The sequence below is a fragment of the Magnolia sinica genome, chromosome 13, assembly GCF_029962835.1.
Source record: "Magnolia sinica isolate HGM2019 chromosome 13, MsV1, whole genome shotgun sequence".
In the NCBI taxonomy this organism is placed as follows: Eukaryota; Viridiplantae; Streptophyta; class Magnoliopsida; order Magnoliales; family Magnoliaceae; genus Magnolia; species Magnolia sinica.
Window position 1 is genome coordinate 58,552,717 of NC_080585.1, and position 15,812 is coordinate 58,568,528.

Consider the following 15,812-nt stretch of genomic DNA (forward strand, 5'->3'; position numbering starts at 1 on the left):
AAGGTAAAAAAGCTATGGCTACGAATTAAATCCGTAGCAATAGATGTCAATACGGATATAATACGTAGCTATACTTTCTGTAGCGAAATGTACATACCACTACGGATAATATCTGTAGCTAAAAGTAGAACGAAATCTGTAAGACATTGCTGGAGGTGGTAATAGCTACGGTTTTCTAGAACAATAGCTACGAATACTATCCGTAGCTAATTTTTTAAAAAAAATTACAACAATAGCACCTGTTACCCTTGCAAAAACCTACTGTGATCGATCAATACAATCAAGAAAGAAAACGATCCATTCATATTACAAATAGCAATCAAATCATGCAATGCATCCTGCATTCACATTTCTAAATAAACAAATTTCAAAATACAACTGATCGCCGGTTGTAAGTATAATACGAGCAGAGATCGTCCAAATGTAAGATCGTCCAAGTGCCTTGTCAACTCCAGCACCACAATAGTATGGCCCCTGCACAAACCGACACACACAGCCTCAGCTCTAGTAACATGAGAGATATCTAGATAGCAAAGATACACATTGGATGAGATCCTTTTTTTTAACTATGGCTTGTGAAGTCAGTGACATTTGGGACCATTTATGCAGATCCTGTTTCTCAGAAAAGGCAATTTTTGAACATAAAACCTGAAATTTTTTATGAAGCAAGGTACCAATTAATGTTGCAGTTGAATGCTCACTACACTTAAGCCTCTCATTCAAGGACGGTGCGTCTTGGGCATGTGAAACTAGCAGCAACCTAAAAGTGATTCATTCTTTAATTCCATCATGACAAGAATAAGTTATGGGATAAGAGGCAAAATACAGACATTTAATCATGCCAGTTGCAAATAATGCCGGGATTATATAAGATGGAGAAGATAGAGATCGATGGATCATACCTGACAGTTGGTGTAGAACCTGTGAATACTTCAGACAAGTCATAGAGATATTCACACAAAATGTTAGAAAGGAGATTAGTACAAGCTTCTTCAACTATCTGAAAATACAACATGAACCATGTCCACAGCCATCAGAATCAGGAGAACATCCAAGAGCCATATAATTCGAATACACAAGCAATTGAAGCTATCAGGAACAAAGCAGGAGACAATGGCATCATTGTATAGCAAAAAAAATAATGGAGAAGTTGTGAGGTCTTACCTTGTTGTTATGTAAGATATAAGCCTCTTGAGTAAAGGATAGCCATGACTCGGATTTTATATAAAATAAGAAAATTGTAGTTCCAGTGGTCGGGTTTCAATATAGTGTTCTGCAGTCCAGAAAAAAATCAAATGAACAGCATACTACCGAATCTGTTCCAGAAAAAAATCATCATCATCATAGCCTTGTCCCAGCTTTTTAGGGTTGACTTTCATTATTTGCTTGGCAAAAGTATCATGGCGAGCTGCCCACCCAACATCAATTCCCTCAGCCTTTACCTTCAGGACCGCACGCATCACTTCTCAGCTGAGGATGACTATATAAATGCTAGTAAAAAGAGAACAGCAGAATTTATGTGTACAAATCAAAAGTGAGCTATATAAATCCTGCCTATTATATAAATCCTGCTCTTTTGAATAAATCCATAACCCTCTCTTTTGAGCTATATAACCTTCTCTTTTGATGTTGTGCACAGTATCTCTAGTATATAAATGCTAGAGAGCAGGATTGGACCTGGGCCTGTAGCTTATGGGAGTGGGCATTGAGAAATAAGAACTGCCTTTTTTAGTTTTTGTTTTTGTTTTATTGATTTATTTATTTTTTGTTGGGATTGGAGGCAGGACTGAGTATTGAAACTCTGATACCAAGGTTGATGTTGTACAGAGTTTTTTTGCTCCAAAATAAGAGGGGGAAAGGCAAAGTATGCATGCACCAGATCTCAGAAGCAGGATCTTTAACAGAAACTCCTCTGAATAGCAGAAATCAAGACAATTAGATACAGAATGTCGAAAGACTCCAATAATCTTCTACGGCATCGAACCAGTCGAAAGAAAGTAGAAGAATCATCAATCACACATTCTAATCTCTGGAAGCAGAGATTCGCACATGTCCCCGTTCAAGACACAAGGCCTGTATTATATAGGCAGGCTAGCTTCTACTTTCCTACCACTACCCAACTTTCCTAATTTAGGTTCAACACAAATGACAATAACAATGACCCAACTTTCTTAATTTAGGTTCAAAACAAATATAAACAATAAAGAAAATCTTTCTAAATAAAGGAAGCCTGCTGGTAAACAATTTACTGGAAACTCTTAGAACTAAATCAACCTAAGAGGTCATTTAAACACCTGTAAATTGGGCTAGCTGTAAATGAAATACAGGTAAATGATTTACAGGCAATGTTTGGATGCTGCAAAATGCCTGTAAATAATTTTCAGACTGTAAATCATTTACAGCTTTTAGCTGCAAATGAGATCTCTCTGTAAAGCTATGATTTCATTTACCTGCAAATCATTTGCAGCCTAGCGGCTACAATTTTGAACTTTTAGCAGCAAATGAAATCCCTGTAAACAATTACAAGCTATCCAAACATAGACAATTATTTACCTGTAAACATATTACAGCTTAAAGCCAAACAGGACAGGTTGTAAATGATTTACAACTGCAAATCATTTACCACCTACAAAATTTACAGTCATCCCAACGAGCCCTAGCTACATGATATGGCTAGATATGGCTATACCCATGGCTGGAACTCAAACTTGGACAAATGGTTCCGTTGGTCCCACAGACCACTTGATCCACTGTATAGGCCACAGCCGATGGGTCCTATGGCACCAAGAAAACAATTGGTTTACTGTTTTGGATCTCCGATTGGTCCTGTGAACACCACAAACTAATCAACCTGGGACCTTTTTATGGTTTGGCTACATGGCATAAGCACACAACCTTAGCAAACATACAAGTGCAAATAGTGGCCAAAGTGCATCAACACCCAGCCCAGTACCCCTCATCGTCACCTAGCAAGCATGCATGTGCAAATAGTGGCCAAAGTGCATTAACACCCAGCCCAGTACCCCTCATTGTCACCCATAATATTATCCACTTGTAAATTGATAAGAGCTTTTCTTCATGTTTTTAATAAAATGAGGTTATTGATTAAGAAGAAAGGAAAAAAGCCTTCATGACACTGAGAAGAACCCCATGCTACTTGTTCCAAAACACATAAAATTCTACTTGTGGAGAAATTCTGTGGTTGATCATCAAGAAGTGGTGTGCCTAATTTGAAACATGGGTATTTGTCTTGGTTGCATCACCAAATTCTCAAACATTTTGACCATTTTCTGATCAAAATAGTACGCATTTTCACTCTTTTAAGGTGAAAGAAGATGAGGGCCTGAAATTACTGATTAAAAAAAGACAACTTGAAGCCAAATAATTGCCACTTACCTCGCACAAAACCTCGGCACTTTTAGCATTGAAATCACGTAAGGCCGCTCGTCTCACATGCTACAAACCCCGCAAGGCAGCAACAACAAGAAAAGAAACATTGGATAGCATGATTAAAACTCAGCAGTGGAGTTTAAAACTCAATCAAGTTCTTGCATCAATAAACAAGGAATGACTCAGTCACACGTTCAACTATGCAGAAAACTTACAAATCAGACTAGAGGATTGGCTCCTTAAACACAAAAGCCCACATTGAGTGCTCAACCAAATATGGAGTTGTTCTAGGGTCCATATCAAGTCCAATTTGAGTTAAGGGTTTTTAAAACCTTGCTCAATACCTTAAACCTGAATCTCAAGATCAGATCATTCATGAGAAATATCCAACTAAAACGTGAATCTCAAGGACATAACACTGTTGAACGAATAAATTTCTGCACTCACAAAACCAGATAGATAGTGGTTAGCCCGGCTACCCCACAAAGTATACATGGCATTATGGTAAGCAAGTGGGACATCAAATAGTGCATAAGTTGGCCTTCCCCATCAACATTAGCATGCACAAAAATCAAGCTGATCCACTCATCAGGTAGATGATGCAGCCGTGGATGCACCTCACACAATCACACAGTCATGGAGACCCATCAACTATATTTGCACACACGCGCACACGCACACACACAAAGATTAGGCTTGTCCATTCATTAGGTGGATGATGTAGTCGTGGATGGGCCTCACATAATCATGGAGACCTATCACCTACATTTGCAGAGAGAACGAGAGAGTAATGCACTACACGCGCTACAGTGCTTAAGTGCTCATACACAAAATTAGATAGATGAGATTGAAAACAAACGACGAGCTAAGATGCAAGTAGGAATTGGTTTTATGTATGGGACGTGCCTGGGTTTGGATTTGTAGCGCTACTGATATCCTTTTTGGATTTCTATTAGAGAAGAGTTTTCTCCTACAGTGAGTATGATTATCAAATCCAAGAGGTAAAATACACCCTTGAATACATCGTCAAAATACCAAATAATAATAATAATAGATTCTTGGATATCTTTTTTTTCCTTATTTTTCCTCCTTTTTTTTGCTTTAAAAAAGAAAATTCTGACCGATACGGGCCGAAACAGCCCCGAAACCAATACGCGACGCTGTATCATATCATTTTTCCATCAGGCCGATACGTTGACCGATACCGACATTCAAAACCATGGACAAGATGGCTGAGAGAACACAGCAGGTGTACAAAAGAGAAGTATCCAGCCATGTAAAATGCCTTTCTCATTACTTTATCTGCAAGGACACTTTGAACAAATACAAGTATTTGGACACCATAATGTGTAATGCATCGTTGATAAAAAATAATAATAACATATAAATATAAACAGTGAATGTGATATTATGGATGTGGAATAGACATGCATAGATATGGATTCTTCACATAAGATTGAAGTTCCAGAAATAGGACAGTGTAGATACATTGCCTGTTTTGAAGTATCCAGTTATCATCAATTCAAAGTTCTCATTGACTGCTGTTTTTATATTAGAGAGCAAGTGTGTGGCGTTGCCAAGTTGTGTATCCATTATGTATGAGTTGAAGAAGAGTGTAAATTTTCATCTCTCTCTTTTTTTTTTCTTTTTTTCTTTTTTTTTAAATGCCAGCAAATTTCCATCATAAAACAGCATTGACCGAAGCTGGTAAAGAAAATTACTTTCGTCTCTTGCTGTGGTCTTATGCAATGAATAGACTGCGTGAGAGGCAACCTACAATGGCAATTGCAAGGAGGGAACTTAGGACCAGGTAAATAGAACAAGCATGACCCAGGTCATTGAACAAATAGTTGGTTCTCACCTTTAAAGTTGTAAAGAGAAAATCCATGTTGGAACCTTTTTTCCGAGTCCCAAATGGAGGGTTCATTACAACAGTGTCGACTATTTTGCCTACATAAATAGGATGTATTGGATAAAGAACCTTTTTTTCAAGTCTTTCTTTTCTTTTCTGCTCCTCATCATCCTTTTGAGTGAGTTGAAAACTTGACCAAGTTTAGTCAAGTTTTTCCAGGGCTTTCATATTTTTATTAATTTATGCATTTTTATAATACATTTTATATTAATAATAATTATTAATTCTTGAATTCTTGCTTTCAAGTGTTTTGAATTGTCAATTGAGTCTTCAAGTCGACTCGACCCAGTGGACCTCCGAGTCCAGTTTTCAGGTTCTCAAACCACGTAGGAGATCCAAGGAGAGTGAACTGAAGCTTGTAGCCTTTTACTTCTGCAGGGCTAGTTGAGTTGCCTAATGAGGAGAAACTTGAATCATTTAAAACAACTTATCTCAAACAAATAACTGAAAATAGGAGCAGCCCATTGGGGTAAAATTCATGAGTTGATCTTTACATGCAGCACCAAATACTCTTGTGGAGAAGGCATATTATCACAACCGTATTAAAACAGGGGAGCAAAAAAGGGTTCAACAATACTAGCTGAATTTGGAAATTCCCAGTTGACGCTATTTAAATGGTGTCAGCTTGCATTTGGAAATATGCATTTCTTCAGGAAGTGTGGAAAACTGATTCTGCTAAAAAAATCCATCAAGTGCAGCAAGTGGCAAATTGAGCACAATGACCATTTCCATCAAAACCCATTCTGTTCAATGCAAATAGTATTTTTTTTCCAAATGCACCCTTTTTCTGTCCTCAGTATTCAACAAAAGAACAGGACAAGGGATTAAATGTATACCTCTCCATTGTAAATTTTTGATGTCACACCAGATAAGATTTATGTCCAACTGCCCATGCAAATATGTAACCAAGAAGCAATGTGTCAGTGAAACATCTCTATTCTACAAATATGTCCTGCACATAGATATCATAAAATGTGTAACATAGAAACCGGGTGGTTTAGAAAAAGAAACGTATAAAAAGTACAATATCTTCACATTTCATCCTTGTGAATGGTCAATAATGTAAATAAGCATGACTTCATCGTAAAAATCAAATATAATATATAGTGAGTCCAAGTAGCCAACCCAATTAATTGGGATAAGGTTTGGATGATGGTGGTGGTGATGGTGACTCCATGAAGCTGATCAATATCGTGACAAACACAAAAGTGGAGGACATGATATTACCTCAAGATCTGCAGCGTTTAATGAAGCAATTTCTAAAGATTGAGAATCAATGTCAATGCCAACCACATGTCTGTCACATCATATAAGCACGTCTCATCAATTTAGAATAAGTTCATGAAAGGAAATTTCATCAAAAATTGCATACTGAAAAATCCTGTTTGGCTCTCACATTTAAAGTTTAAATTTGTAAAATGTGCAAAATCACCCTGGATTATAACAAAACTTGTACCAGTGGGTGGCATCAAAATGAAAACATTCCAGCAGAGAGTAAGCAATTTACTTGAAAAACAAAAAAGATTCTAACCAAACGAGGGAGAGAAGGTACTCACTCGGCACCCAAAAGAGCACCTGCAATACCCAATGTACCACAACCACAACCAAAGTCTGCTACTACCTTGCCACTTATATCTCCAAATGTATTCTCTGCCTGGAATGTTTTGAAAAGTACAAAGGAAAGGGAAAAGAGGTTCAATACTTTTTTGTGCCATTGTCATTATAAAAAATAACCTGATGATGTACAAAACTTTCTCACAGGAAAAATATATGTGTGTGTGTGCGCGCGCGCCTTTTGAACCATTTTGAATGCATACATATAGCAAAAACCTCATTCTGTCATATGCATCTAAGATTGTTAATACTATTGAGAATTGAGGAGTTCAACCACCCAAGAAATAAGCATGCAAAGGCCTAGTATTCCTAACAAGCAGGAAGCATGAATAATATAACCACTAAAATGAACAATTACAGACATGATAGCAATATTCATGTCTACGCTCAATTATAAGTTATAAACAATCTAAATTTAATGGCATGTAAGTAAACCTTGATGTTTTAAAAACATAATGCCCAAACATCTAGAAGTGATATTATGCCTTTCAGAATCCAACAATTTATGATACAGATCATACAATTGGATGTATGATTCAAGTCGTACATTCAAATCACATATTCTACACTCAAATGATTTTTTTTTTAAGAAACCAATCAAGAGGAACTAAGACGGGAAATGAAAGTGCTAAATGCTTGTATGTAAGTTAGCCATGGGAAAGAATACAATCGATATCGCATAAGTGTGACATGAAACCAGGGGGATACGTAAAAATCCCCCGTGTCCACGAAAAAATCACAGATATCGTTTGTGTATCGTGATATAACACACTCAGGGCCTTTATACATTTTCAGTGTATCGATCAATACATGTGATTTGATGATACGTGCAGCAAAAATCAGGGAATTTTAGGGGGAATAGAAAATGTTAAAAATTGAGAAAAAGAAAACAGAAAACCTTTTCACTTCAAATAGTTTAGGGGGAATAGAAAATGTTAAAAATTCGGTTTTAAAAGATACCTCAAAGATATGAGAAGGGTTTTGAATGACGTGGATTTCTTCGGGTAAGAGCTTCACAACTGCTGCAATGGAGAGAGTTAGAGAGGGCGGATATGCATTGGAGAGAGAGGGAGGAGAATGAGAAGATGGAGCAAAGATCCAGAGGGAGAGCGGAACGGAGGGATAGAGTAATAGGGAACGGAGAGAGAGAGAGTTGGGCGCGGCCGTGTTTTTGAGCGCGCGCCCAATTTTGGGCGTCCTTTCGTGAGACGGACAAGGACAGTCCTATCAAGAGCTCAGTGGGGCTCACCATGATGTATTTGGGTTATCCATTTCGTTCATTAATTTTAATAAATTATTTTAATTCATTATTCTAAACTTAAAGTGCATTGAACGCCCAAGGGGACCACACTATAGGAAGCAAATGTGATTTAATTTTCATGTTTCCTACGTGTGGTCCACATAAGCCTTCGATCTAGTTGAGTTTTTATTTCCTATTCTAAAATAATATTTCAAAATATATGGACAGCTTAGATATAACATATATATTTTTTTAGGCCCTATAGGGCTCCTTACACTACTATTAATTATTAACGGTGTAGGAACATTTTAGTTATGGATAAAAACCGTAGTAATAGTAGCTACGGTTTATATCCGTAGCAAACAAGCCAGTAGGTCTGTATTTTTACCTCTTTTTTTGTAGTGCTATATGCACTCACCTTTTTTGTCAGCAAAATTCTCTATTGAATAGTCTGTCATCTATTGGTTGTACATAAATCTTTCAAAAATTTGATGTAAAAGGGAATTTGTTTCACAATGTCCAGCAAAGAGATGTTGACTTTCACTTGTTTCAACACCTCTAGAATATCTTGTGAGTTAGCTAGAGGTTTTGGTGCAATCAACTGTTGGAGGAATGGCACAATCGACTTACTTTTTTTGGTTCTTCCTCATGTGGGCCATTGTTAGGTCCATCATTCTTAGTTCCTTGTGGGTCCTTAGGCTTTTCGGCCCTCGCCAAAATGGTTTTGTCAATAATCTTCCCACTCCTAAGAGTGGTTATATACTTAGCCTGCTCCATTTAACTTGAAGAGTTTGGGTCACTTATTTCAGATTGCGGTTAAGAGTTGGGGAGAGGTTGGGCCGGAAGGATCCCTTTCTCCCCAATCAATTTGTTCATCTCAAGCCCTTGCATGGCCTTTGTAAGGCCTTGAAAGGCTTGTAACGTACCTTGATTAAAAAACTCTTTATTTTGAATATATTTTAAGACCGGATCCTCTTGAGGAGTAGCAGTTTGCTCATTCCTCCAACTGAAATTTAGATGGTTCTTCCAACTTGAGTTATATGTATTTGAGGTAGGTCCACTGAAAGGTCTTTGGTAGTTGTTCATGGTATTTGATTGCTCCTTCAATATTTCTTGAAAAGCAGATATTGTTGAACAATTTTTAGTTGTATGAATGTTACAAGTACAAATACTACAAACAACTTCCTTAGCCCTATCCTTCTTAAGTTCTATGGCCTCAAATTTCTTTGTGAGATTGGCCACTTTAGCATTTATATCATCTTCATTTTTCAAAATATATATTTCACCCCTCTCATTTGATTGAGTAAGCTTAGAAATGATGCTGGGTCTTGGGGAAATATCTCATGATTGTGCGTTTTCAACAAGTTTGTCAAAGTAATCCCACACATCATCGACATTTTTATTCATGAATTTCCTATTGCACATCATCTCGACCAATTGGCATATGGAAGATGTCAGTCCATCGTAAAATAAATTTGTTATGCACCACGTTTCAAAGCCATGTTGTCGGTATGAACTGACAAGATCCTTGAACTGCTCCCAACATTTGAAGAATATCTCATCTTCCTTTTGGACGAAGTTCATGATCGACTTCCTGATGGTGTTCGTCTTATGGTATGGGAAGAATTTCTTTATGAACTCCCTTGTCATGTCGTTCCATCTGCCAATAGATCGTAATCGTAGTAATGCAACCAAGTCTTAACTTTTTCTTTTAAGGAAAAGGGAAAGAGTTTTAACTTGATCATGTCCTCAGACATATTGGGAAAGTGTACAGTGGCTATTATCTCATCAAACTCTTTCATGTGTAGATATGGACTTTCAGATTCAAGTCCATGGAACTTTGGAAATAGTTAGATCGCCCCAAGTTTAATATTCATATTTTCTGCATTATTTGAAAAAATCATGCAGGAAGGTGTGCTCACCCCTGCCAATTATAAATAATCTCGTAAAGTACGAGGCGGGGGGTGTATGATGCACCTCATTCTCATCCTGAACTTCCTCAACTGAAGGTTGAGGTTGATTTGCAGCCATCACTTCTATTAACTCAGGGGATCTCAAGTGGTATCTAATCCTGCGATGGATAGGCAACCCTTCAACTAATCCTCCTCCACTCAAAAGACGTAGAATGTTATTATGAACCCACTTGGGCATGAAACATTCTCCGCCCTGAAGTAACTAAACAACTAAATCTAAAAAGAAAACTAAAAAAACTAAAACAATAAAATATCTAAAAAAGATAAGAGAAAGGGTTGGAACAAAATTACCGAATAAAAGTTGCTATGTTAGGATCCTACAAAACAGAAAATAATGTTAGTTTCAAAATTTTTTTAGAAAAAATCTTAACAGAAAAATATAGTAGAAAAATAAACCCTAATCTTAACCTAATTATAATACCAATTAAGTTTAGAAAAATGCATCTGTAGTCCACGGAAACGGCGCAAAAAACTTGTTCACAACCCTAAGTGTAGGATCACGATGTAGTAATAACTCGGTAAGACCGAGGTCGAATCCACATGGACTAAACTTGTACGCATTTTAAAATAACCAGAACTAGAACTAGAAAAATATCTAAATCTATATCTGAAATAAATGAAAGTAATTGTGAATAATGTTTAAACTAACAATTAAAGGTGGGAACTAGGGTGCCAAGGATTCACTTGTAGCTATTAAGATGCTACTTTACATGATTCAAGGAACACAATTGGAATTGGAGTCCTATCCTATCAAATTAGAAGATAAAATAATTAAATCAAATATGAACTTTTCATTAACTAAATTCTCAATTCAAGAGAATTGTGATGAGTAGAAGGGATTTCATCACCCTACCATGCCCAGGAGACAATGGTGAATAGCAAGATTTACTAATTTCACAATCTCAAAACAGGAAAAGAAATCTGAAGCTATTACAACATTTATTGTAATTTGAGTCACAATAAATCATAGAAAACTGAAAATATTCCTTAAAATTAAATTAAAATCTAACGAAGTTCAACATAAACAAGAATCAAAGCAAAATAAACATCCCGACACACTACAAGTTTAACCTGTTAGCCCTAGCTAAGAGGTTTAGTTAATCATATATATGATTAAACTAAAAACTCTTAAACAAAGCATAAAAACTAACAAGAAGAAGAAGATTGAAGAAGAAGAAAGGACTCATTGAAGTTCTCTAACACTTTGCTCCACTCTTCCAACCCTAATTCGTGCTTAGAAACAATTAAAAGATCCATATTTATAGTATTTGTTTGGACCAACTTTGAAACTGACTCAAATTTGCGTAAAAAGTTATGCTTCGGTCAGACCAATTTAAAGTTGAAAATTGCACTTTCTTTCTGGACAAATCTGCGCGATTTCAGTTGGATCGAATTAAGGCTGAAAATTATGTTTCTCGCTGGACTGTTTTGTGCGATTTCGATCGGACCGAAACTGCACTTTGGTCAGACCGAAAGTCTATTTCAAGAAAATTTCACTTTAAACTCAGAATTCCAAACTATGTTTTTTCAATGCAATTTTCAGGAATCTTCTTTTTTTAAGACAATTTTCAGGATTCCTTCTATTCACTTCAAATCTTCATTTCTCTTTATTTCTCACTTGGTTTCCTTAGATCTTTGGCATGTAAATTCTTCATTAATGACTTCCAAATTTTCAAATTTTCATTTAGTAATCTTTTGAGTATAAATTTTTTTTTTTGGCATCAATTTCACCTTAAGCTCTAGAAATCACATCGCATATGAAAACATGCATAATTAGATCGATTAAGCACTATCATGTTTATAAAACAAAGGTATAAATAAGGAAAAATATGAAATATTTCACACTCAACCAAATGTAGATGTTGGAATAACAGGCTCAAACTCTCTTGGATTCTAGCTCATTTTAGAAAGAGCAACACTAGTGTATTTATAGAGTTGAAATCCCAGTGGTAAAAGAACAGGTAGAATTTTGATATTGTCGATGTCATCGAAGGGTATTTGATGTTATCGAAATATGAATTTCGATATAATCGAACTATCTTCGATTGCATCGATTCTCTACTCAAGATGTTCATTTAAGAGTAGGATAGATTCTGATTATTTTTCATCGAGCGTCTTTCGATGATATCGATGAGCGCTTTGATTCATCGAGGGGCGCTCGATTCTATTGAGATTTCTTTTGTACAATACAAAAAGTTTGCTGGACAATTTTGTCCCCTATTTGATTCCATTGAAGAGTCCTTCGATCCATCGAAGATTGAATTTTGATGGTATTCAATGGTCTTCAATGAACTTGAAGAAAATCGGTTTTCTTTAAAAGCTTGTTGGACAAAACTAAGTTAGTTTCAATGCTATTAAATAGACTTCGATGCCATCGATAACTTACTCTCGATAACATGGAGGAGGCTTCAATGTCACTAAAGAGCACTTAAGAGTATTTTCTGATTTTTTGGACGAGGTCCACGGTTGAAGTAATCGAAGGCCAACGTTGATGATATTGAAGCATGGACTTCGATGATATCGAATAGCTATCGATGCCATCGAGGTTTCCTGTATATCTTTCTTTTTATTACTGGACAGAATGGGTGTACATTCGATACTATCGACCGATGTTCGATGTTATCGAAGATTCCCTCGATTGCCGTTCGATTTACTTGACCAGAACTTATGATTTTTCCAATTTTATTTCTTTCTTCCATTTATACTCACTGTGCATTATATACCAACTTAACCAGAAGATTTTTAATTCCTTTTTATAGGGTAAGTTGGGATTATATGGGGGCATATACCTTATAGGGTTTGTCAGTTTAAGTTTAATCATGACCTTCATCTTTGTTGAGGTTTGATCTTGATGTCTTTATTTAAGATCTCATTTGGATTGACAGACTCAACACTCACGTATATTGACAAGCAAAAACAATTTCAATGCTTAATTGATCAAGGATTGCTCGATCAATATCGATCGATCAATGGTTAGATTGACGACACGCACAATTTTGCATAATTGTGTGATTAGTTTTCTATTTTGGGTGTTATACTATATATATATGAGTGTAATTGTAGGATCATGATATTTCAATCAGGCCTTAAACATTTTTAGGATTTGGAGAGGAGGAAATCAGGATTTTATGATTGTTATTGCATTCATCTCTTATACCTTTTTGTTTTACAGTGATTGTTGTTGCTTTGTGTTGTGGTTTTTTCTGCGAGGGTTTTCCACATAAAATTCATGCATACTTGTGCATGCTTTGATGGCATTTGCTTATTGTTGTGCGATCTAAATTTGAGGTTTGCTTCCGCGGTTCCCCAACAATTATAACGTGCCTTAAGATCATCTTTAAGTGCGATTTATCCAATTTCTCTACTTCTACATTTTCAACCCTTAGGTGCAAATGGTTGATGCCTGCGCACATGTAGCACTCAAGAAGGATATCCACAGCAGCCAAATTGCATGGCGCATTATGGATGGAGAATGCCTCCAGATTCAAAATTAAAATAGCGAGTTGTCCAAACCCCAAGAGCGTAATCAGATGGTAAATATTCTGACCCTAGTTGTTTTATGTTTCTCCAGCCACAATTAGATAATCAGTTTGAATGGTCTAAATTTCCATGCCTAACGTTGGTGAGTCACTACCATGTATACGTTGAACTATCACGGGCTCTTGTGGGGCAGAAGAAATCTGTTTTTACCATGGATTGATCTGTTTCAGTCCACTTGACTCGGTCGAGTTCAATACCATTCAACAATCAGTAGCCAGAGTAGATGGGACTCAACCCGATTCAGGACCAAACGAGTCGTTCTGAATTGCTATGTCAAAAAGACAAAAAAAAACCACGATTTTACAAACGCTTCTGGATAATTCGCTTCCGTTCTCTCCTTTCTCTCCCTCGTTCGGGGAGATATATGATGAGGAAACTGGTCGAATATGTGACTAGGAATTCTCCAAATCCTCGTCTTGAGAAAAAAAAAAAAAAACAAAATGCTAGCCAGCCAATTCGAGGCCAAGCGAATAAGAAAAAAACAAAAACTGAAAAGAAAGAATTTTTTTTTTAAAAAGAAGAAACAAAAAGCAGCAGTTGATCGTGGATTTCATATGACACTGACAGTAGCTTTGTGGGCCCCACCATGATGTATGTGTTTTATCAATGCTGTCCATCCATTTTTCGCAGATCATTTTAGGGAGTGAGCCCAAAATGGAGGCAGATCCAAATCTCACGTGGACCACACCAAAGGAAATAGTGATGATTGAATGCCCAGGAAAGTTCTGGATCAAGCTGATATTTGTATATTTCCTTCATCCAGGTATTTTTCGCGTAATCAACGGGTTGGATGTCAAATAAAAATTACAGTGGACCCCAGTAAGTTTTTAATGGTGGGCATTCAGGAAACACTATTTTTCCGTGGTGTGGTCCATATGAGATTTGGATCTAACTAAATTTTGGGAATATGCCCTCTAGTAATAATCCAAAACTGATGGACGGTGTGGATAAAACGCATACATCATCATAGGGCTCACAGAGAACCTTCCAGTAGCGAAATGGCCAGGCTGTGTCAGTCTGCAATCCGCGTCAAGTACAACAACGACCAAGGATTGAACGGCTAGGATCTTGTTTGGAATATACCGGGGCAATCCTGGTCCACCATCCGTGGACGATCCGGAATCTCTGGATCACCAATCCAGGGGCCTCGCGTGTAGGGAGAGGTGAATCAGGGCCTTTTGCCCGTTGCATGAGGGTCCTGCTGCACTGCAGTTGCAGGGTTCGTTTACGTGGCCGGATCAACTGGTAATCGGTGTATACTGTGGGCCCACCCTGATGTATTTTTCTTATATCCACGCCGTCCATCCATTGCTCCATATTAGTCTGAGATATGAATTACAAAAAAGAAAAGCATATCCAACTCTCAGGTGGACCACATTACATGAAAACGTGTTGGTTGAACGTTCACCATTAAAAACTTATAGGAATCCACCAGGATGTTTATTTTCCATCCAACCCGTTGATAAGGTAAAAAATACTTGGATGGAATGACCACACAAATATAGGCTTGATCCAAAACTTTTGTTGCCCATGAGAAGTTTTAATGGTCAATCACCAGTATTTCCTGTAATGTAGTCCAACTGAGATTTGGATCTTCTGCATTTTTTTCGTTCATCGCTTAAAATTATCTGAAAGAACCGATGTACGGCGTGGATATAAGATACATACATCAAGGTGGGACCCACAGTCAGGTATCGACCGAAGCCGCTTCCCTAAAAACGATTGGGCTGCCAGCACGACGACACGCCATTCAGCTTCTTCACCACCGAAATGGACTTATCCGGATTTAAAAGAGGAATTACCAGATACTCTGGTGGAGTACGTAGTGTATCATACACTTTCATGAATAAGTATTAATATTTTATGAAATTCCTCAATCTAAACCGTCCAAAATTTAGACCCATTATGTAATAATAATATAATGGAGAGAAAAAAAATACAAACATTTTTTAATGAACATTTGATATCGAATTCAAATAAACGGGAATCCCCAACAACACCCGTTTTAGGTGGCGCGTAAAACACCCGAGCTCTGGTGAGGCCTATATGTTATGTACTTAAAATCTACCCCGTCCATCAGGCAGGAAATATTATTTTCAGCGTAGATACAGAAGATCAGCAAGCTAAAAGACTCATAGAGGAC

At 37.0% G+C, this 15,812-nt stretch overlaps 1 protein-coding gene across 1 annotated transcript; it reads right to left on the minus strand.

Moving 5' to 3' along the window:
* Positions 1-286: 286 nt before the first annotated feature.
* LOC131224292 (uncharacterized) lies at positions 287-8,933 on the minus strand. The gene is made up of 9 exons (XM_058219816.1): positions 8,787-8,933; positions 7,877-8,140; positions 6,859-6,956; positions 6,530-6,599; positions 6,139-6,187; positions 5,252-5,340; positions 5,116-5,163; positions 3,397-3,456; positions 287-474 (listed from the first exon to the last, which is right to left on the minus strand). Exons 1-9 carry the CDS (start codon positions 8,931-8,933, stop codon positions 325-327), a joined length of 975 nt encoding a protein of 324 aa, XP_058075799.1. The 3' UTR covers positions 287-324.
* Between the last annotated feature and the right edge of the window lie 6,879 nt (positions 8,934-15,812).